Source organism: Prionailurus bengalensis, chromosome A2 (genome assembly GCF_016509475.1).
Source record: "Prionailurus bengalensis isolate Pbe53 chromosome A2, Fcat_Pben_1.1_paternal_pri, whole genome shotgun sequence".
Lineage (NCBI taxonomy): Eukaryota > Metazoa > Chordata > Mammalia > Carnivora > Felidae > Prionailurus > Prionailurus bengalensis.
This window is the reverse complement of record NC_057348.1, coordinates 36,474,089-36,491,700: the sequence shown is the minus strand read 5'-3', so window position 1 is coordinate 36,491,700 and position 17,612 is coordinate 36,474,089. Positions and strand designations below refer to the sequence as shown.

Sequence of the window (17,612 nt, the reverse complement as noted above, 5' to 3'; positions counted from 1 at the left end):
TTGTGTATCTTTCCAAGGATCTGTTATGGTGATAAAATGTGTATGTATGCATACTTTTTTTTTTACCCTTTATCATACAAATAACAGTATACAAAAGTTCTGTACTTTGCTATATTAAGTCTGTGCACCTGTCACTTCACCCACATCTACAGTCTATCTGTAGGATACAACTCCCAAGAGTGGAATTGCCGAGTCAAAAAAATGTGCATTTGTCATTTGGGTAACTATTGCCATATTGCCCTCTGAGATTTAAAAACAAAAAATCGTTTCATCGTTTCTTCCAGTACTGGGACGGTTTGGGTGTTGTTTTTGGTTTTTGTTTGTTTTGCTTGGTCTTTCATTTGTGATCCACTTTAATTTATCCCGACTTGATGGATACTTAGTAAGAAAAACAAATCATGTAAAACATTAAACTCCTCACCTAGAGGTGGAAATTCAAGTGCTGGTTGCCCCCATCTGTTTGATCACAGGATCTAGATGCAAACAAGGACAGCTTGCGAAGGTTCAGCTTACGCAGGGAACGAGTAACACAGCCAGACCTCTTCTCTGTTGTGTGCAGGGTTGCATCCAGAGTCACACTGTAGCGAAGAGGGAAACCCTGAGAGCTCCCGTTCCACCTTCAAGTGAACTTTTCACTTCAACAGAACTCAAGTCACTCGTTGGATCTTCCTTCCAAAATACTGTAAGTTGCTTTCATCCTCTAAATACAAAGAAGCGGTCTCCCCCTGTGGGGTTGGGGTATGTGTTTATGGGCTGGCGTGCGTTTGGGTATGACCGTGTAAGAGCACACGGGAAGAGCGCTAATTTGATTCCTGTAGAGGTTGTCTAGACCGGTTACTCACTGGCAAACCTAAGCAGCTGCACTGAAATGTCAGATGGATTTGCACAGCTGACTCAAGTTGCCAAAATGAGAGCGGCAGAGTAGTTCCATAAACTGACCCTATCCAGTCAAGCCCTGCTTAATATAGATACGGCATAAGCTTAGCTCCAGTCACCCCTAGCTGCTCAGCACACGCTGCTGGGATTCTCAGGGGGGAAAAAAATCTCTCAAAGCAGCGTTAACCTGGATTGCTTGTTCACTGGGGGAACTCCTTGAGAGTCGATGATTTTGAGAGTCTTTGGTTATTTCTCCTTCTCTAGTAACACAGAGAAATATCGAGAAAAACAATCATGTCAGAACACAGCAGGAATTCAGATCAGGAGGAACTGTTTGATGAGGAGATTGATGAAGATGAAATCTTGGCCAACTTGTCCCCTGAAGAGCTAAAGAAACTGCAGTCGGAAATGGAAGTCATGGCCCCTGACCCCAGGCTTCCTGTGGGAATGATTCAGAAGGATCAGACCGACAAGCCACCCACGGGAAACTTTGACCATAAATCTCTTATGGATTATATGTATTGGCAAAAGGCATCGAGACGCATGCTGGAAGACGAACGTGTCCCTGTCACCTTTGTGCCATCCCAGGTAACCAGGGATTTGTGTACAACAGAGAAACGGCTCCCTGGGCCTGAGCGACAGGTGTCCGTGTTGCAACTGTCATTTCTCAAGATTCCATGGTTTTCTCTTGTTGTGTTGCCTCTTCTAGGTTAAATCCATAATGTTTAATCAGATGCCAGATTGAAACTTCCTGAAACACTTACATGGTAGAATTGGGAAGAAAAAGTGGTAATTGCTTGTCAATGTCTCTTTTTTTAAAAAAATTACTATGGGGTTCACCGTGTAGGAAAGCCTGTATTCTGCAGACATGATACTTAATGAATTAACTCATAACCCAGAAGCATTTGTCCTTGACTCCTTTTTTTTTTTTTGGCTCACAAGCTGTTTTAAGAAGCTGATGAAAACTCTGTACCCCTCCTTCTGCATATGCATCCATATGCAGTATTTCACGTACAACGGTCAAGGTCTTAAACCCCCCTGAAGAGCCACCACACAACTTACAGTTAACCAAGTTAAATAACTAATTCAATATTAACACAGCTTATTGGCTATCAGTAATAAGTTTAGAGACTGATAGCTATGAAAGAGTTGTTTTAAGGATGGTTCTTTCTTAAATATGTTTTTTATATGAAAACTAGAATTTATGGTTGAATCTATGAGATGATTGTGTATTAGCATACTTTTTTAAATGTTCCACTTACAAATGACATAGAAAGAAGAAGACAGAGATCCCCACAGGTAAAGTCTCTTTTTGTTACGCCTGCTTATATAGATATCTTGTCTCATTGCTCTTATGCAGGCTGTAATTAAGGAAAGTTATAAATTATCTTCATGGTTAGGAGAGTTTAAACATGTACTAAACTTAAGAAAATAAATTGCTTGCTTGATCAGATTCCAGTTTCAGGTATAATCTCCAGATATTTTACAAGTGGACTAGAAGACAATTCTATATGAATGTGAATTTCAGAAAAAGAAAAATAATTGAGTACTTTGAACACTTTGTTCCCTTGGTATAATTTAAACAGCTTGATGATTGGCTCCCCCTCCTGGGACAGATGAGAAATGCAGTGGTGAAGGCTTTAGGTGGTTTTAGGATAACTGTTGTCAGTTGTGACTTCCAACCTACAATGTTAGAAGCCATAAGAAAGTTACTGCTTGAAAATGCTACATGAGCTTTTGAAATGACACCAACGAGTTACACATGTGGTATAGGAAAGCACCCTGATTGTTGGGCAAGAATCTAATAAACATTATTGATTGAAGGCTGCATTTTCTTTTCTACATTAAGCAATTGTTGCTAAATATCTAAATAATCCTGCCCTCTTTTGTAGCTGGCTCTGCCTCTAGATACTTTGTTTCAAAAGAAACTGACTAGCAAGCCTGTCCTTGGAGTAGCCAGGGCAGTTACAGAGCCGAGGAGACCAAAAAAGAAAAAAAAAAAAACCCAAAAAACCCAAGTCTAGGTCTTTGATATATTTCAAAATACCAAGGTGCTCTCATTTTCCCCACAATATGTTACATTTTCAGGATAAGTATCGTGATGTACACATTATATTAGGTTAGCAAGAATTTAAGGAATGCAAATTTTGTTGAAGGCAATAAGTAAATTATTCTGTAACCCGGGACTATGAGTACAAAAATGCCTATTCAGCTATATATAAAACCAAGAGTTCAATGTATTGATAGATAAGCCTCTGAGGTTTTCACAGCAAATCATTTTTGGGTCACTTCCAGAATTGAATACCATTTTAAAAAACAGTACAGAATCTGAAAACAAAATTAGGTTTCAGTTTAATATATGGGATGAGATAAACACAACCGAAAAAAATGTGTGTTTGTGTGTGTAGTATGGCTATAAAAATTCATCTTTATTTAGGTTATATTTGCTTACAAAATGAGTATGCATACTTTGTTTTAAAAAGGAAACCACTCAAACACTTGAGAATTATAGAATGTAAAAAGTAAAAATCCCCCAAATGCTTCCCTTCCCCAGTTATCTTTTTTTAAATTTTTTTTAAATGTTTATTTATTTTTGAGAGAGACAGAGACAGAGTGTGAGTTGGGGAGGGGCAGAGAGAAAGGGAGACAGAGTCCGGAGCAGGCTCCAGGCTCTGAGCTGTCAGCACAGAGCTTGACGCAGGGCTTGAACTCACAAACCACGAGATCATGACCTGAGCCAAAGTTGGACGCTTAACCAACTGAGACACCCATGTGTCCCTTCCCCAGTTATCTTTTTCTTTTTCTTTTTTTTTAAGATTTTATTGTTTGGGGCACCTGGGTGGCTCAGCTGGTTAGGTGTCCGACATTAGCTGAGGTCATGATCTCACAGGTCATGGGTTCGAGCCCCACATCAGGCTCTGTGCAGACAGCTCAGAGCCTGGAGCCTGCTTCAGATTCTGTATCTCCCTCTCTCTCTGCCCCTCCCCTGCTAGTGCTCTTTCTTTTTCAAAAACAAATAAAAACATTAAAAAAATATTTTATTGTTTAAGTAATCTCTACATCCAATGTGGGGCTCGAACTCACAACTCTGAGGTCAGGAGTCCTGTACCCCCCCTTGATGAACCAGCCAGGTGCTCTTCCCTTCCCAGTTAGCTCTCTTTCTAAGAGATAACTACTAATTTGGTAAACATTACAAGAGACTTTTTTCCCCAATATTTTATAAACTTGATATGTCGTATATGTGTTTATATATGTATACACATACAAACGGAATGCTATACATACAGTTCCTTTGTTTTTTTTTCCCCCACTTCATAATAAACCTTTTTCTTATTTCTAGTAGCTACTGCTCTGCTTCATATCTCTCCACTGCCCTGTGTTCTAACCCTCCTAAAACTCTCTTTTAGGTGGGCACTCAAGAGCAGCATGAAGAAAGAGACACAGGTAATAGACATGTGTCCCACTATTTAAAAGAAAAGCTCAACAATGAAATCACAGCCAATAAAAGAGAATCGAAAGGCAGCGACGATGTCCAAGAACCAGATGAGGAGGATGGTGAAGAAGATGAAGGAGATGAAGATGATGAAGATGATGAGGAGGATGAGGAGGATGAAGAGGATGAGGATGAAGATGATGAGGATGGAGATGGCAGGGAAGATAAAAAGCCGCAAAGAGGAGAGGAAGGTGAGGGAAAGGAGCAAATCAGAAACGGCGAGAGCAGCTCCCCACAAGTAGCTAAGAAAGCATTCGAAGAACAGAAAGACAGGCCGGAGGTCCAAGAAAAGAGCGAGAAGAAAGTATCAAAATTAGATCCTAAGAAGTTAGCACTAGACACCAGTTTTTTAAAGGTAAGTGCAAGGCCTTCAGGAAACCAGACGGACCTGGATGGGAGCTTGCGGAGAGTTAGACAGAATGATCCCGATATGAAGGAGCTCAATTTGAACAACATTGAAAACATCCCCAAGGAAATGTTACTGGACTTTGTCAACGCAATGAAGAAAAACAAACACGTCAAAACCTTCAGTTTAGCAAACGTGGGCGCCGATGAGAACATCGCGTTTGCCTTGGCTAACATGTTGCGGGAAAATAGGAGCATCACCACTCTCAACATCGAGTCCAACTTCATCACAGGTAAAGGAATTGTGGCCATCATGAGGTGTCTCCAGTTCAACGAGACGCTCACTGAACTTCGGTTTCACAATCAAAGGCACATGCTGGGCCACCATGCCGAAATGGAAATATCCAGACTGTTGAAGGCCAACACCACCCTCCTGAAGATGGGCTACCATTTTGAGCTCCCGGGCCCCAGAATGGTGGTAACCAACCTGCTCACCAGGAATCAGGATAAACAAAGGCAGAAAAGACAAGAGGAACAAAGACAACAGCAACTGAAAGAGCAGAGGAAGTTGATAGCCATGCTGGAGAACGGGTTGGGGCTACCTCCTGGAATGTGGGAGAAGTTGGGAGGACCCATGCCGGATGCCAGGATGCAGGAGTTCCTCCAACCTCCTCCTCAGCCTCCCAACCCCCAGGCAGTCCCCTTCAGTCGGCCGAACGAAATGATGAAGAAGCCATCACAGCCTCCGAAGTACAGGACGGACCCTGACTCCTTCCGCGTGGTGAAGCTGAAGAGAATCCAGCGCAAATCTCGGATGCCAGAGGCCAGAGAACCCCCGAGAAAACCAACCTCAAAGACGTCATCAGAACACTGAAGCCAGTGCCGAGAAATAGGCCGCCCCCGTTGGTGGAAATCACTCCCAGAGATCAGCTCTTGAATGACATTCGTCACAGCAATGTCGCCTACCTTAAACCCGTAAGTAGAGGGAAAGAGGAATGGGGAGCAAGCACCAGCCAGTGTATCCCACCTCTATTCCCTGTTCGTTTTTGTTTTTGTTTTTAATGTTTATTTTTTGAGAGAGAGACAGAGTGTGAGTAGGGGAGGGGAGGGGCAGGGGGAGAGGGAGACACAGAATCCGAAGCAGGCTCCAGGCTCTCAGCTGCCAGCACATAGCCCAATGTGGGGCTCGAACTCATGAAACATGAGATCATGACCTGAGCCAAAGTCAAACACTTAACCGACTGAGCCACCCAGGCGCCCCTCCCTGCTTGTTTTAATGCGAGGATATTTTCGTAAGTGTGACTAACTGGAAGAAGCCCATCAACATTACCAGGGGACCTAAATTACTAGTTGTCCTCTTGGGCATACATACACCTGTACACCTTAGTAATAATAATACTAACAGCTAACATTTATTAGGTATTTACTATGGGCCAGATTGATGGTATGAATTATCTTATAGGGCTAGCAACCCTATAAGGTGTTATTAGTCTCCACATGTTATTAAAAAGAAACTGAGGCTTAGAGAAGTTAAATACCAAGAATAGGAGATACAGGTAGAAAATGGTAGAATTGATGCAGATACTCAGTTCCAAGTTGAGGATCAAGCTTTTATTTGCCCCAGCCCTAAAGTGGACCTTCAGAGATCTTGAGGAACCTGTTGCAGGAATAAGTAAGAACGAAGCCTAAATCAGGCCCCTTATTTGTAAATAACTGAGGGCTTCCAAAATGTTTAAAGATAGTTGGTACTTTTTTAGTAGATGAAGAGAGACTACGTACAATTGCATTTATATATTCTTCACTTTTTAGACAGCCAGACAAATGGCAAACTTCAAGTTAGTGTCTCCATGAATTAACGGAGTTTTAACTACTATTTCAGTTTAATATTTACAATGATTCACTATTGCTGCTGCTGATACATGAAAGTATTTTATTCCTTGCAGGTTAAGTTGAGGAAATGATTTTTTTTGGTCATTACTATGATAGCATTTATGGAATCTGAAAGGTGTGTGTCCCAAGGTCACAGGTAGCTGATAATTAACTGTATTATTTAAAAATTTTTCTTTTTTTTTAACGTTTGTTTATTTTTGAAGGAAAGAGGCAGAGTGTGGGTGGGGGAGGAGCAGAGAGAGAGGAAGACACAGAATCACAAATGCGCTCCAGGCTCTGAGCTGTCAGCGCAGAGCCCAACATGGGGCTTGAACTCACAAACCGTGAGATCATGACGTGAACTTAAGTCGTTCGCTTCACCGACTGAGCCACCCAGGTGCCCCAGTTTTAAATCCTAGTGTGTAATTCAGCCAGAATAGTCTGTACATGATTTCATCATAGGGAGCCTCAATTTTTTCAAGATGTGTTCTACATATGTATGTTCCTTATTCCCATCTGCTAGTAATGCAGAATTGACAACATTCCATTCCTCCAAATCAAAGATGACTTTCCTCTGTGTGGTAGGATTCTGGTTCTTCCTAGAGCGGAAGCCAGGGTGAGAACACTAGAGGTCCCATGAGGTCAGGCAAGAGTTCTTTGCCTGCCCTTGGGTACTACATCACAACTTGCTGCACCTGCTCCTTTCCCCGGCAGCCAGACCTCTGTAGGGGGTGGATTGGACTGTTGTTTTGAGAGAAACTAGCTCTGTTACTGTGCAACCAATCATTGGTAAAGCATCTGGGAGCTGCCTGGGAGGCTGTACCATCAGAAAATAACAGTCTAAAAAGAATGAAGGGAAGTCTTTTTACAGTCTACATTAGAGGTGGCCTGTGGATTCAGAGTGGAATAGATAAGCAAGTTCAGATGATCATCTGACCCAATTCCCTGCCTTCCCAGGGAGTGTTGTAGTGAGCGAGTCTGCTTTTCCTAGAGTCTGTTTCATTGTACCCATTCACTTATTCATTAATGCTACACATATTTACATAGTACTTTTTACATGTCAGGCACCATCCGAGGGGTCAGGAGTACTGTGGTGAATAAGACAGGTGCATTCTTGGCCTCATGGAGCTTAGGGTCTTGGTTTTGCAATTTCCATAGTCAGGACACTCTGCCTTTTGGTCAGCTGAAACCAATCCAACTCTGAGTTCAGATTCCAGAACAGAGGGCAATAAAATAAATTCCCAAGGATACTTATAAAAGTGCAATGCCCTGCTAAGTACTACATTTTCCCCTTTTGATCAATTCTAGGAAGTTACCAGTTTTAAGCTGTGTTTTGTTTTTACGGTCCACTGAGAAGGAAACATGCTTCAAAGTAAACTCTGACGTGATTTTTGAATGATGCCCTTGCACATTGGCCTCTGCTTTGAAATGTCTTTTATCTGTTCCAACAGATTGGCAATTCCGCCTGCTTTCCGCTGCCTGGTTTGGCCAGCAATAGGTATCTCTTTGCATATATTTAAGATACAGAATGTCACGCAACGTCATCCACATAGTCCTGGAAAATGCTCTGCAGAAATGTGAAAATGCATCATTCCACTGACAAACCTTCACTCCACTAATGTCCCTTTGCTCCCCGCTGATCAAATTTTGTGCTTTGCTACATGCACGATAAATCTCTGCTTTCATGATGAATCATAGCGTGATCTTAAAAGCTATTCTTGTCATTTTGAAATCATTTTAGGCTTGCGGAAGTTCAAAAATAGTGCAAAGAACTGGTACATACCCATCACATTTTGTCAACTTTGACATTCTTCAAAAGCTACTCTATTTATTTTCATTTGGGTAATCTACACCCAATGTGGGGCTTGGGCCCATGACCTTGAGGTCAAGAGTTGCTTGCTATCCCCACTGAGCCAGCCAAGTACCCCCAAACAGTCTTTTGTTTAAACTAGGCTCCCCACCCAGTGTGGGGCTTGAACTAGCGACCCAGAGATCAAGAGTCGCATGCTCTACTAACCCAGCCAGCCCGTGTAGTTAATGGAAGCGCTAATAGGGTTCAAGGCCATGGTGTGTTCGTGCTTGTATGTGCAACCAGCTATTGTAAAACATCATGGCATGCAAGACGCTTTCTGGTCTGGGGACTGTGGAAATGTCACTGAAAACGCCCCTGGTGATGGTATCACAAAATCTGAGCAGAAAGGGATCTTTTCAGCCAGCCAAAGGAGACATCACAGCATTCATTTTGGAGAGCTTAAACTAAAGGTTTTTAGGTTTTTCTCCCCACGCTTGCGCTGGTAGATAGAGATGCCCTCCAAACCCCTGGGTTTTCAAATAGGAGGTTAAGATGAAAGAATAATTTTGAAATGTGATTTTTTCCCCCGTGTTCCTCACTGGAATCTTGAGTGTCGAAAAGCATATGTACAAATTATTTAGTATTATTATTTAGGAAACTTGAAAGGGAAAAACAAGACTAGCTCTTTTCCTCTCGTGGACTTGGAAATCCTCTTTTTGCATTTGCCAGAGGCGATCTCATCAAGTAGTCAGTTTGTATTTTTTAATTGTATTTTTTCATTTCAATGCCTATTCTGTCCCCATGCTTGGGTCTGGCCTGGGAACTTTGAAATGAAGTTGCTAGCAAAGAATAAAAGAAAACCTGTACACTTGCTCGGCTTAAATGCTACCTCCTCCAAGAAGCCACCCATGTAATTCAGCTTAAGAGGAATGTATGTATTCTGTGGGCCAGGGATGGAGAACTGACAGATTGTCAGCCAAGGCTCCAGGCCTACATTGTTTGGCTTGAGTATTGTTGTACAAGATTTAAAATACCACGTAATAACATCGAGACATCTGGCACCCCTGGAAGCATCAGCTCTGGCCACAGTGGGCTCGCATTTGCATGTACTAATCAGGTGGATCTGGGATTGTCTTCTCCCTTGAGATAGATGATGGACTCTTGAGTCTTTCTGTCTCCACCATTCCCTACCGCCTAATACCTGGCCTGTTCCACTCATTTGCATGACTTAGTTGGCTCCAGTAGAGTTTTTTAGGTTCTTCTCTTCTTGTTTTTAGCTGTGCTTTTAAACTCTCTGTCTTGTCTAGCAAAGTGAATTTATTAGATAATCACTAATTCCTTTCCCTATAAGTTAATAACTAGTCAGTGTGATACCAGCCCAGAACAAAGATGTTAGGCTTATACAGGCTTATCCTTCCCTGGCAAATGTATGATTTTTTTTTTTCATCTTGAAAATTTTGTGGGCCACTCACTGCCTACCATCCCAGATGGGTCTTTGTACTTCTCCCTGAAATAAAATTCCATCTGTGACAACAATTTAATTCACCGAGGCTAAATGCATTTATATCTTACACAAGCTTCAGTGCCAATCAGAAAAGGCGTTTTAACATTAACTCAGTTTCACTTTGGGCTCACCTATGTATTCCTGGATTGCTTCCACTCAATTGCCTAAAAACACAGCTAAATTTCTCCTTCGGAAAGACTTCAGTTTAATAATATCCTAAGCAGCCTTGGTTAGCCAAAAGTCTCAATGACGCATTGGCAGTTGTTGTGATTATAAGATGCAACATTATAGATTCTTGAGTCTTTATCTTTATTTCTAGCCATTTCTTCTTTGCCTCATTAACAAGATCTTCTTTCTCTTTAGGATTTCTGGATTCTCTCCTTTCACAACTTTCTCCTTCCTATTTTTATCTTTTCCCTTTGTTTCAATTGTCACATAATCTGGGACACTCCCTGGATTTCTCTTTCCCCTTAGATCACTGGGGTTTTCTTGACTACTTCGTTCAATTTGTCCCCAAGCCAACCTCTTGAGTTTAGATCTACTTGTGTTTCTGGTTCCCAGTGTTCCATGCTCTCTTCCTTCTCTCACGAGTTCAGGTCTAAAGCCCCAGCATTATCTTCAACAACTTTTTTTCCTGCCTTATTGTTTTGCTCCTTTAGAGGATATCTCTCTATAGGAAAAAGCTATGCCACATCTCAAACTCCCCTAGAAAGAGCATATGCTTACGGAATTACTTAGTCTAAGAGCTGCCATTTCCTAATACCTAGCGTAGAAAAGAATCTATGGTATACAACGTTTCTGAAGTCTGTGATAGTGATTTTAAATTTTAGCATGCATCAGAATCACCTAGAAGGCTAAATACGGATTGCTGAGCCCACCTCTAGAATGCCCCATTCCATAGGTTTTAGATGGTGCCTGAGAATTTGCATTTCTGTCAACTTCCTTGGCGATGCCGATGCTACTTTTTTGGATGCCACACTTTGATGGTCACAACTCCGTGACCTCCACGACAAACCACGTCTTTTAACAGTTCCCCTAAAGGAACTTCCTTCCTTGCCTCTATACCCTCTACTCAAATGACCTTTAATTCTATGTGTTGAAATCTATCCCAACAGGCTTGACTCAAATACGACTTCTTACAACAAAAGAAACCAAACAAGTTACCAGTAGTGAATACTTTCTATTTCCATTATCCTTAATCTGCACCTCTCTTACTGAATCTCCCACATTCTGCTTCAGGTTCAGCCCTCTTAAGGGTACAGTGTAGGTCTCCTAGGGGACTGTGAATTCCTCAAACTAGTCTTTCCTCTTCTCTGTCCTGGATACCCACTGAGGTGTTGACTGAGAGCAGGAATTCACATCCATATGCCAAGTTAAATAACCCCTACTGAGATGGATCTTCTCTTCCCGGCCCAGTCTCTTACACTCTGTGAGTGTATGTATGTGTGTGCCTTATGTAATTCTCTCCACACATACTTTTCTTAAACTAGTTTTAACCAACAAGTAAAGGGGGGGGAACAGGACCCCTAACAGTAGTGCACGCTGATTCTCATGTGTTTGTAAGTTTTAGGTATTTATAACAGCGAGGCTAGCTATCTTTTCCTTTACAGTTTCTGTCTTTTGTGTTCTGCTTAGAAATGGCTTCTTTTGGAGATTACTATGATACTTGCCCATCTTTTATTCCTGCATTTGTAGTTGATTTTTTTTTAATTTTCTAATGTTTATTTTTGAGGGAGAGAGAGAGAGCATGTGCGCGCGTGAGATGGGGGGGGGTGGGCAAAGAGAGAGGGAGACACAGATTCTGAAGTGGGCTCCAGGCTCTGAGCTGTCAGCACACAGCTGACGCAGGGCTTGAACCCATAGATGGCAAGATCATGCCCTGAGTCAAAGTCAGACGCTTAACCAACTGAGCCACCCAGGTGCCCGTGTAGTTTTTGGTTTTAAAAAAAGATTCCATATTACAGATGAGTTAAAGGGTTAAATTTTAGAAGTAAATAGAGAGCAAAAAGCCTCCTTTGTTATTTCTTTTCCAAAGAGCTGACCAATGACAGCTAACCAATGACTCATTCTTTTTCACAGTGAATTGCCAACGTGGTCATATTTCAAATATATCAATATGTATCTGGGTTTACTCTGTTGGGCCAGTGCCACATTCTGCTTTTTAAAACATTTTTATTAATTTGGAACCCTCCCATGCATAACATTATATAACATTATGTAAATAATAACATTATGTAAAGTGATTTTTTTCCATTCAACAATACAAAGAACACACTGTTCTAGTTATTTGTTGCAACTTTGTAGTCGCTTTAAATACTGGGCAGTGCATTTTCTGCTCACTGGTGTTTACTGTCGGTGTCTCCATGGTTGAGCCCTACCAAAGTGCTGTCACAGCTGTCGCATCCTGAAAGTCTGACACCAGGAGGGAGAGGGCCAAAGCACATGGAGAACCCCTTGGTTTGAAGGCTGGGCAGGCAGCAGCAACCCATCAGAAGTCTCCCCAGGAGGCAGGATGTTGGGAAATTTCCAGCCAAAGGTCATGGGCAGAGAACTGCCTGTAGGAGGGGCCATAGCAGATGGCCAAGATGGCTCATCATGCTGGCAGGTGGACGTGGGGAATAGGAGGAGGAACATTCTTAGTCATTATTGTACAAACTCTGAGTGTCCTCTGGAAGGTACATGCATGCGAGGTAAGTCACCCTCCTAAGATGTAACACCACTTGAAAGTGTTTAACAACTTGCCTTATATTTAAGTTGTTCCTATGAAGCAAAACTAAAATAGCAGTCAGCCTTTTCCTACTCTTTTGTATTTTTTTTTGCCTTAGGGCTTCTCCCAGTGATGTTTTATTTTTAAAATTTAATTGAGCTTCAAATTAGAAATGCATTTCAAGAAGGAAAGACCAGTCTTTATTATTTTTTATTAGATTTTTTAAAATGTTATTTATTTATTTTTTTTTTAATTTTTTTTTCAACGTTTATTTATTTTTTGGGGGGACAGAGAGAGACAGAGCATGAACGGGGGAGGGGCAGAGAGAGAGGGAGACAGAATCGGAAACAGGCTCCAGGCTCCGAGCCATCAGCCCAGAGCCTGACGCGGGGCTCGAACTCACGGACCGCAAGATCGTGACCTGGCTGAAGTCGGACACTTAACCGACTGCGCCACCCAGGCGCCCCTGTTATTTATTTTTGAGAGAGAGACAGAGACAGAGTGCCAGTGGCGTAGGGGCAGAGAGAGAGGGAGACACAGAATCTGACGCAGGCTCCAGGCTCCAGGCTGTAAGCTGTCAGCACAGAGCCCGATGCAGGGCTTGACCCTGTGAACCGCAAGATCATGACCTGAGCCAAAGCCGGATGCCTAACTGACTGAGCCATCCAGGCGCCCCAGAAAGACCAGTTTTTAAAAGAATATATGCTTTATACTTTTGTGGTGGTATTTTTTTGTGGTTAAGGCTTGGGTACTGATATCAGGCAGATCTCGATTCAAATCCTGCTCTGTCACTTACTAGCTGCAAGGCAAATTGTTTCTCCTCTCTGAGCCTGTTCCCTCCTTACAAGGCTATTGTATGATAGCCTTGCTTTTGAAGTGTTGATCTAGACTACTAGCTTGTATTATATCACTTCATCCTTAAAATAGCCTTGTCTGTTAGACACATACTGTCGTTTTACAGTGGAGAAAACTGATGTTTAGCACCACACAGCTAGGAGTGCCAGTATCAGGATTTGAACCGGGCGGATTCCAACATCTGCCCTTTTGTTTTTTTTATTTTTTTTAATTTATTTTTTTTTTCAACGTTTATTTATTTTTGGGACAGAGAGAGACAGAGCATGAACGGGGGAGGGGCAGAGAGAGAGGGAGACACAGAATCGGAAACAGGCTCCAGGCTCTGAGCCATCAGCCCAGAGCCTGATGCGGGGCTCGAACTCACGGACCGCGAGATCGTGACCTGGCTGAAGTCGGACGCTTAACCGACTGCGCCACCCAGGCGCCCCTGCCCTTTTGTTTTTATAATATGCTTCACCATGTGCTTCAAGCCCTTAGATCAGTCCCTGGTACCAGTAAATGCCCACTGAATGGTGATTGTGGTTGCTACTGTTGTTTTATTATAATGTGAGTGGCTCTCTGGCCCCAATTTCTCATCCATTCTGTAACTTTTCAGACACATAGTAAGTTTTTGTCATTTTTGCTGTAAAACTCTTGAATTTCCAAGATTAATTTTTTTTCCCTTTTCTTCAACTGCTTCAATCCACAGGTGCAACTGCCAAAAGAGCTGGCATAAGTGGCAACAGAATCATCTGGAAGAGCAAGGATCTGAGATAATGACTCTTGTATCAGAGCTCGGAGACTCTTTGAGCAGCATACTTCTGGAGCCAGGTGGTGGAAGCGGGAATGGGCTGACATCTGATAGGAGAATTTTGTAAAGGCAGAGGCAAAATAGGGGCTGAAAAGGGAGGAGGAGATAAAAAAAAATTACTATTCTGGGACACCATTCTCTATGTCCAATCAGTTTGCGTGACTGAGATAAAAATGCAGTCACGCTTCAGCAACAGAAGTTTCAAAGAGATTTTTGTTTTCGTAAACGTTTGTTTTGCTTTCTTCTGGAAAATAGCAATAAATACTATAGAAGTGTTAAGTATTTCTCCCTCCATCTCCTGCTGTAATTCATTGCATGGTATCTTAAAGGGCACAAATCATGTTTCACTCTCTGGATATGTGAAGGGTGAATTGGGCTCCAGGACCTGCTGATGCTTTGAAATGGAAGAATGGTGAATGAGCTCTTCTCTGGAGAATCATGTGAGGATTTTCAGTCCCCAGCCCTGTTTAGCTTGCTCTCTTGGTCATTCCCCTGGTGGATCGTACTTCAGAAAGGGATGTGTGTGTGTGTGTGTGTGTGTGTGTGTGTGTTTATCTGTGAGGAGCAGAGCAGTTAAGGCACAGGACATGGAGAAAATAGTGTTTTCAGGGAAAGCAATGGGAAAAACAAACCATATATGTATACACACACATACATATACATATACATACTCATACACGCATATACTTCCGTTTCCATATATAGAGGGAGAAAGGCAGAGAGCATGTTAGTTTTGATTGTTAAAAGTTTTGTATAAATAATTATTGACAAATTTTTAGTTTTAGCTAGTATATATAAAACATATACATACATACACACACACATATATGTGTTTAGTCTATGCATCTAATTTGATCTTGTTGCTCTCCTCAAAAATCTTCTAAAGGAAATTTGCTACAGGGTTAGCTTTTAATTTCTTACTGTGTTAGTCAAGGCCCTCCACTGTCTGTTTCCGATTTAGTCATATTTGCCACAGATTCTTTATGCTCCTCTTGATAAGACATCCTCATGCACAGCCTATGCCTTTGCTCTTGTTAGCCCTTCTGTAGAACACCTTCAAAACACTTCCCTCCTGCTCTCCATTACAAAAGGCCTACCCATCTTTAAAGACCAGATCAGGTCATAATCCTCCATGAAAATCTTCCAGACAACTCCAAACCCAGTGTTCTTTCCTCTTTCCAAGTTCCTAGAGCCCTTAATTATCCATTCTAGTCACTAGATGCATAGAATCTGACTTCAAAACATTTTTTTAATGTTTTTTTATTTTTTGAAGGTGGGGGGGGAGGGGCAGAGAGAGAGGGAGACACAGAATCTGAAGCGGGCTCCGGGCTCTGAGCTGTCAGCACAGATCCCCATGCAGGGCTTAAACCCACCAACCATGAGATCGTTACCTGAGCTGAAGTCAGACCCTCAAACAACTGAGCCACCCAGGCACCCTTAGAATCTTTTATATAGAAGTGGCATGAACATTAGAAATTAGAAAACCACACATTGATGCCTTTTCTCTCTTCTTTACCCAAGTGAATAGTTAGTTGTGCCTGCCTTCTTTCTCCTTTTATATAATCATAGGTGGTACATAACAAGCAAAACACGCTAGGAGAGAATAGGCCTAATTGGGAAAGTTAAAAAATACATTATTTAGAAGGACAGGCCATGGGAAAGAAATATGGTGTTTTCATTTTTTAAAGATAGTTTAGTGTGTGCAAAAGTATCCACATTTGAATAGCTGTAGTTTCTTTTTTTTTTTTAATTTTTTTTTTAATATTTGCTTATTTTTGAGGGGGGAGCAGGGGAGGGGCAGAGAGAGAGGGAGACACAGAATCCAAAGCAGGCTCCAGGCTCCGAGCTGTCAGCACGGAGCCCGACGCGGGGCTCGAACCCACGAACCGTGAGATCACGACCTGAGTTGAAGTCGGACGCTCAACCGACTGAGCCACCCAGGCACCCCTGAATAGCTGTAATTTCAATCAGGTTTTACAATAGCCAGTGCCTGAGAGGTTTTTTCCTCCAATGTTACTGTTTCTATAAAACATCCTTGCATGCAAAGCAGGTTAAGAAAGGGCTGCTGTAAATAAAACTTTGTGTCTAGCATATTCTACATCGAGAGGCTAAACGCTGTTGGGCAAAGTGCTCTAAACATGTTTAAAAGCTTACTGTTGGGGCGCCTGGGTGGCGCAGTCGGTTAAGCGTCCGACTTCAGCCAGGTCACGATCTCGCGGTCCGGGAGTTCGAGCCCCGCGTCAGGCTCTGGGCTGATGGCTCAGAGCCTGGAGCCTGTTTCCGATTCTGTGTTTCCCTCTCTCTCTGCCCCTCCCCCGTTCATGCTCTGTCTCTCTCTGTCCCAAAAATAAATAAACGTTGAGAAAAAAAAAAAAAAAAAAAAAAAGCTTACTGTTAGTAGTTGAAGCTCTTGAAAGCCCTGTGCCTTTGTTTGTATAGCCACAGTATTAATAAAGTCAGGAATTTAAACGAGTGCTAATAGTCCTAAAAGAGGTATTTATTCTTAGATGTGCAAAGGGAAAAGAGGATTCAAATTCATAGCTTACTGCTTCAGTGCACAGATTTTGTCAAGAGACAGGTAAAGCAGCTTACTTACGCTTTTTCCATCAACCGACTCCTTCCCTAAAAATTAGGTGAAGATTTTAACTTCTTCAGTGTCCTCTGGAACGTATGCACATAGATAAGTCACCCCCCTAAGATGTAACATCACTTGAAACTTGGTTTTTTCAATTTCTAAAATTTTATTTTTAAATAATCTCTCCACCCAATGTCGGGCTCGAACTCACAACCTTGAGATCAAGAGTGGCATGGTCTACCAACAGAGCCAGCCAGGTACCCCTTAACTTGTTTTTATTTTATTTTTTTTAACGTTTTATTTATTTTTGAGACAGAGAGAGACAGAGCATGAAAGGGGGAGGGTCAGAGAGAGAGGGAGACACAGAATCCTAAGCAGGCTCCAGGCTTCGAGCTGTAAGCACAGAGCTCGACGCGGGACTTGAACTCACAGACTGTGAGATCATGACCTGAGCCGAAGTCGGACGCTTAACCGACTGAGCCACCCAGGCACCCCTTTAATTTGTTTTTAAAATGCAATAATATATAGCACTTACATGCTACATGTGTATATCGTTATTATTCTATAATTGATGACCAACCGTTAGTAATTGTAATGAGTATAGTTTTTATTTAAGTTGTCACTTTTCCCAAATAGATTGCATTCTTTCTACAGAATTCATGTAGAAAGTGGAAGGGGCTAAAGTGTGTCAGGTTTAGAACAGGATCCCACTGGAATTCAATGTTATTCGGCTGGAAATTAATAAAATGTTAAAGTTTTGTTAAACAGTACCATAGTCCCCACGTAATCCAGTGGGGATATGTCCT

The 17,612-nt window shown here is 42.0% G+C and overlaps 1 protein-coding gene across 1 annotated transcript; it reads left to right on the top strand.

Moving 5' to 3' along the window:
• The first annotated feature begins 500 nt into the window (after positions 1-500).
• Positions 501-14,513, top strand: LMOD3 (leiomodin 3). The gene is given in 5 exon segments (XM_043587906.1): positions 501-682; positions 1,141-1,464; positions 4,284-5,550; positions 5,553-5,689; positions 14,130-14,513. Coding segments are annotated over 4 exon segments (1,725 nt in total). The 5' UTR covers positions 501-682; positions 1,141-1,170; the 3' UTR covers positions 14,157-14,513.
• Positions 14,514-17,612: the final 3,099 nt, after the last annotated feature.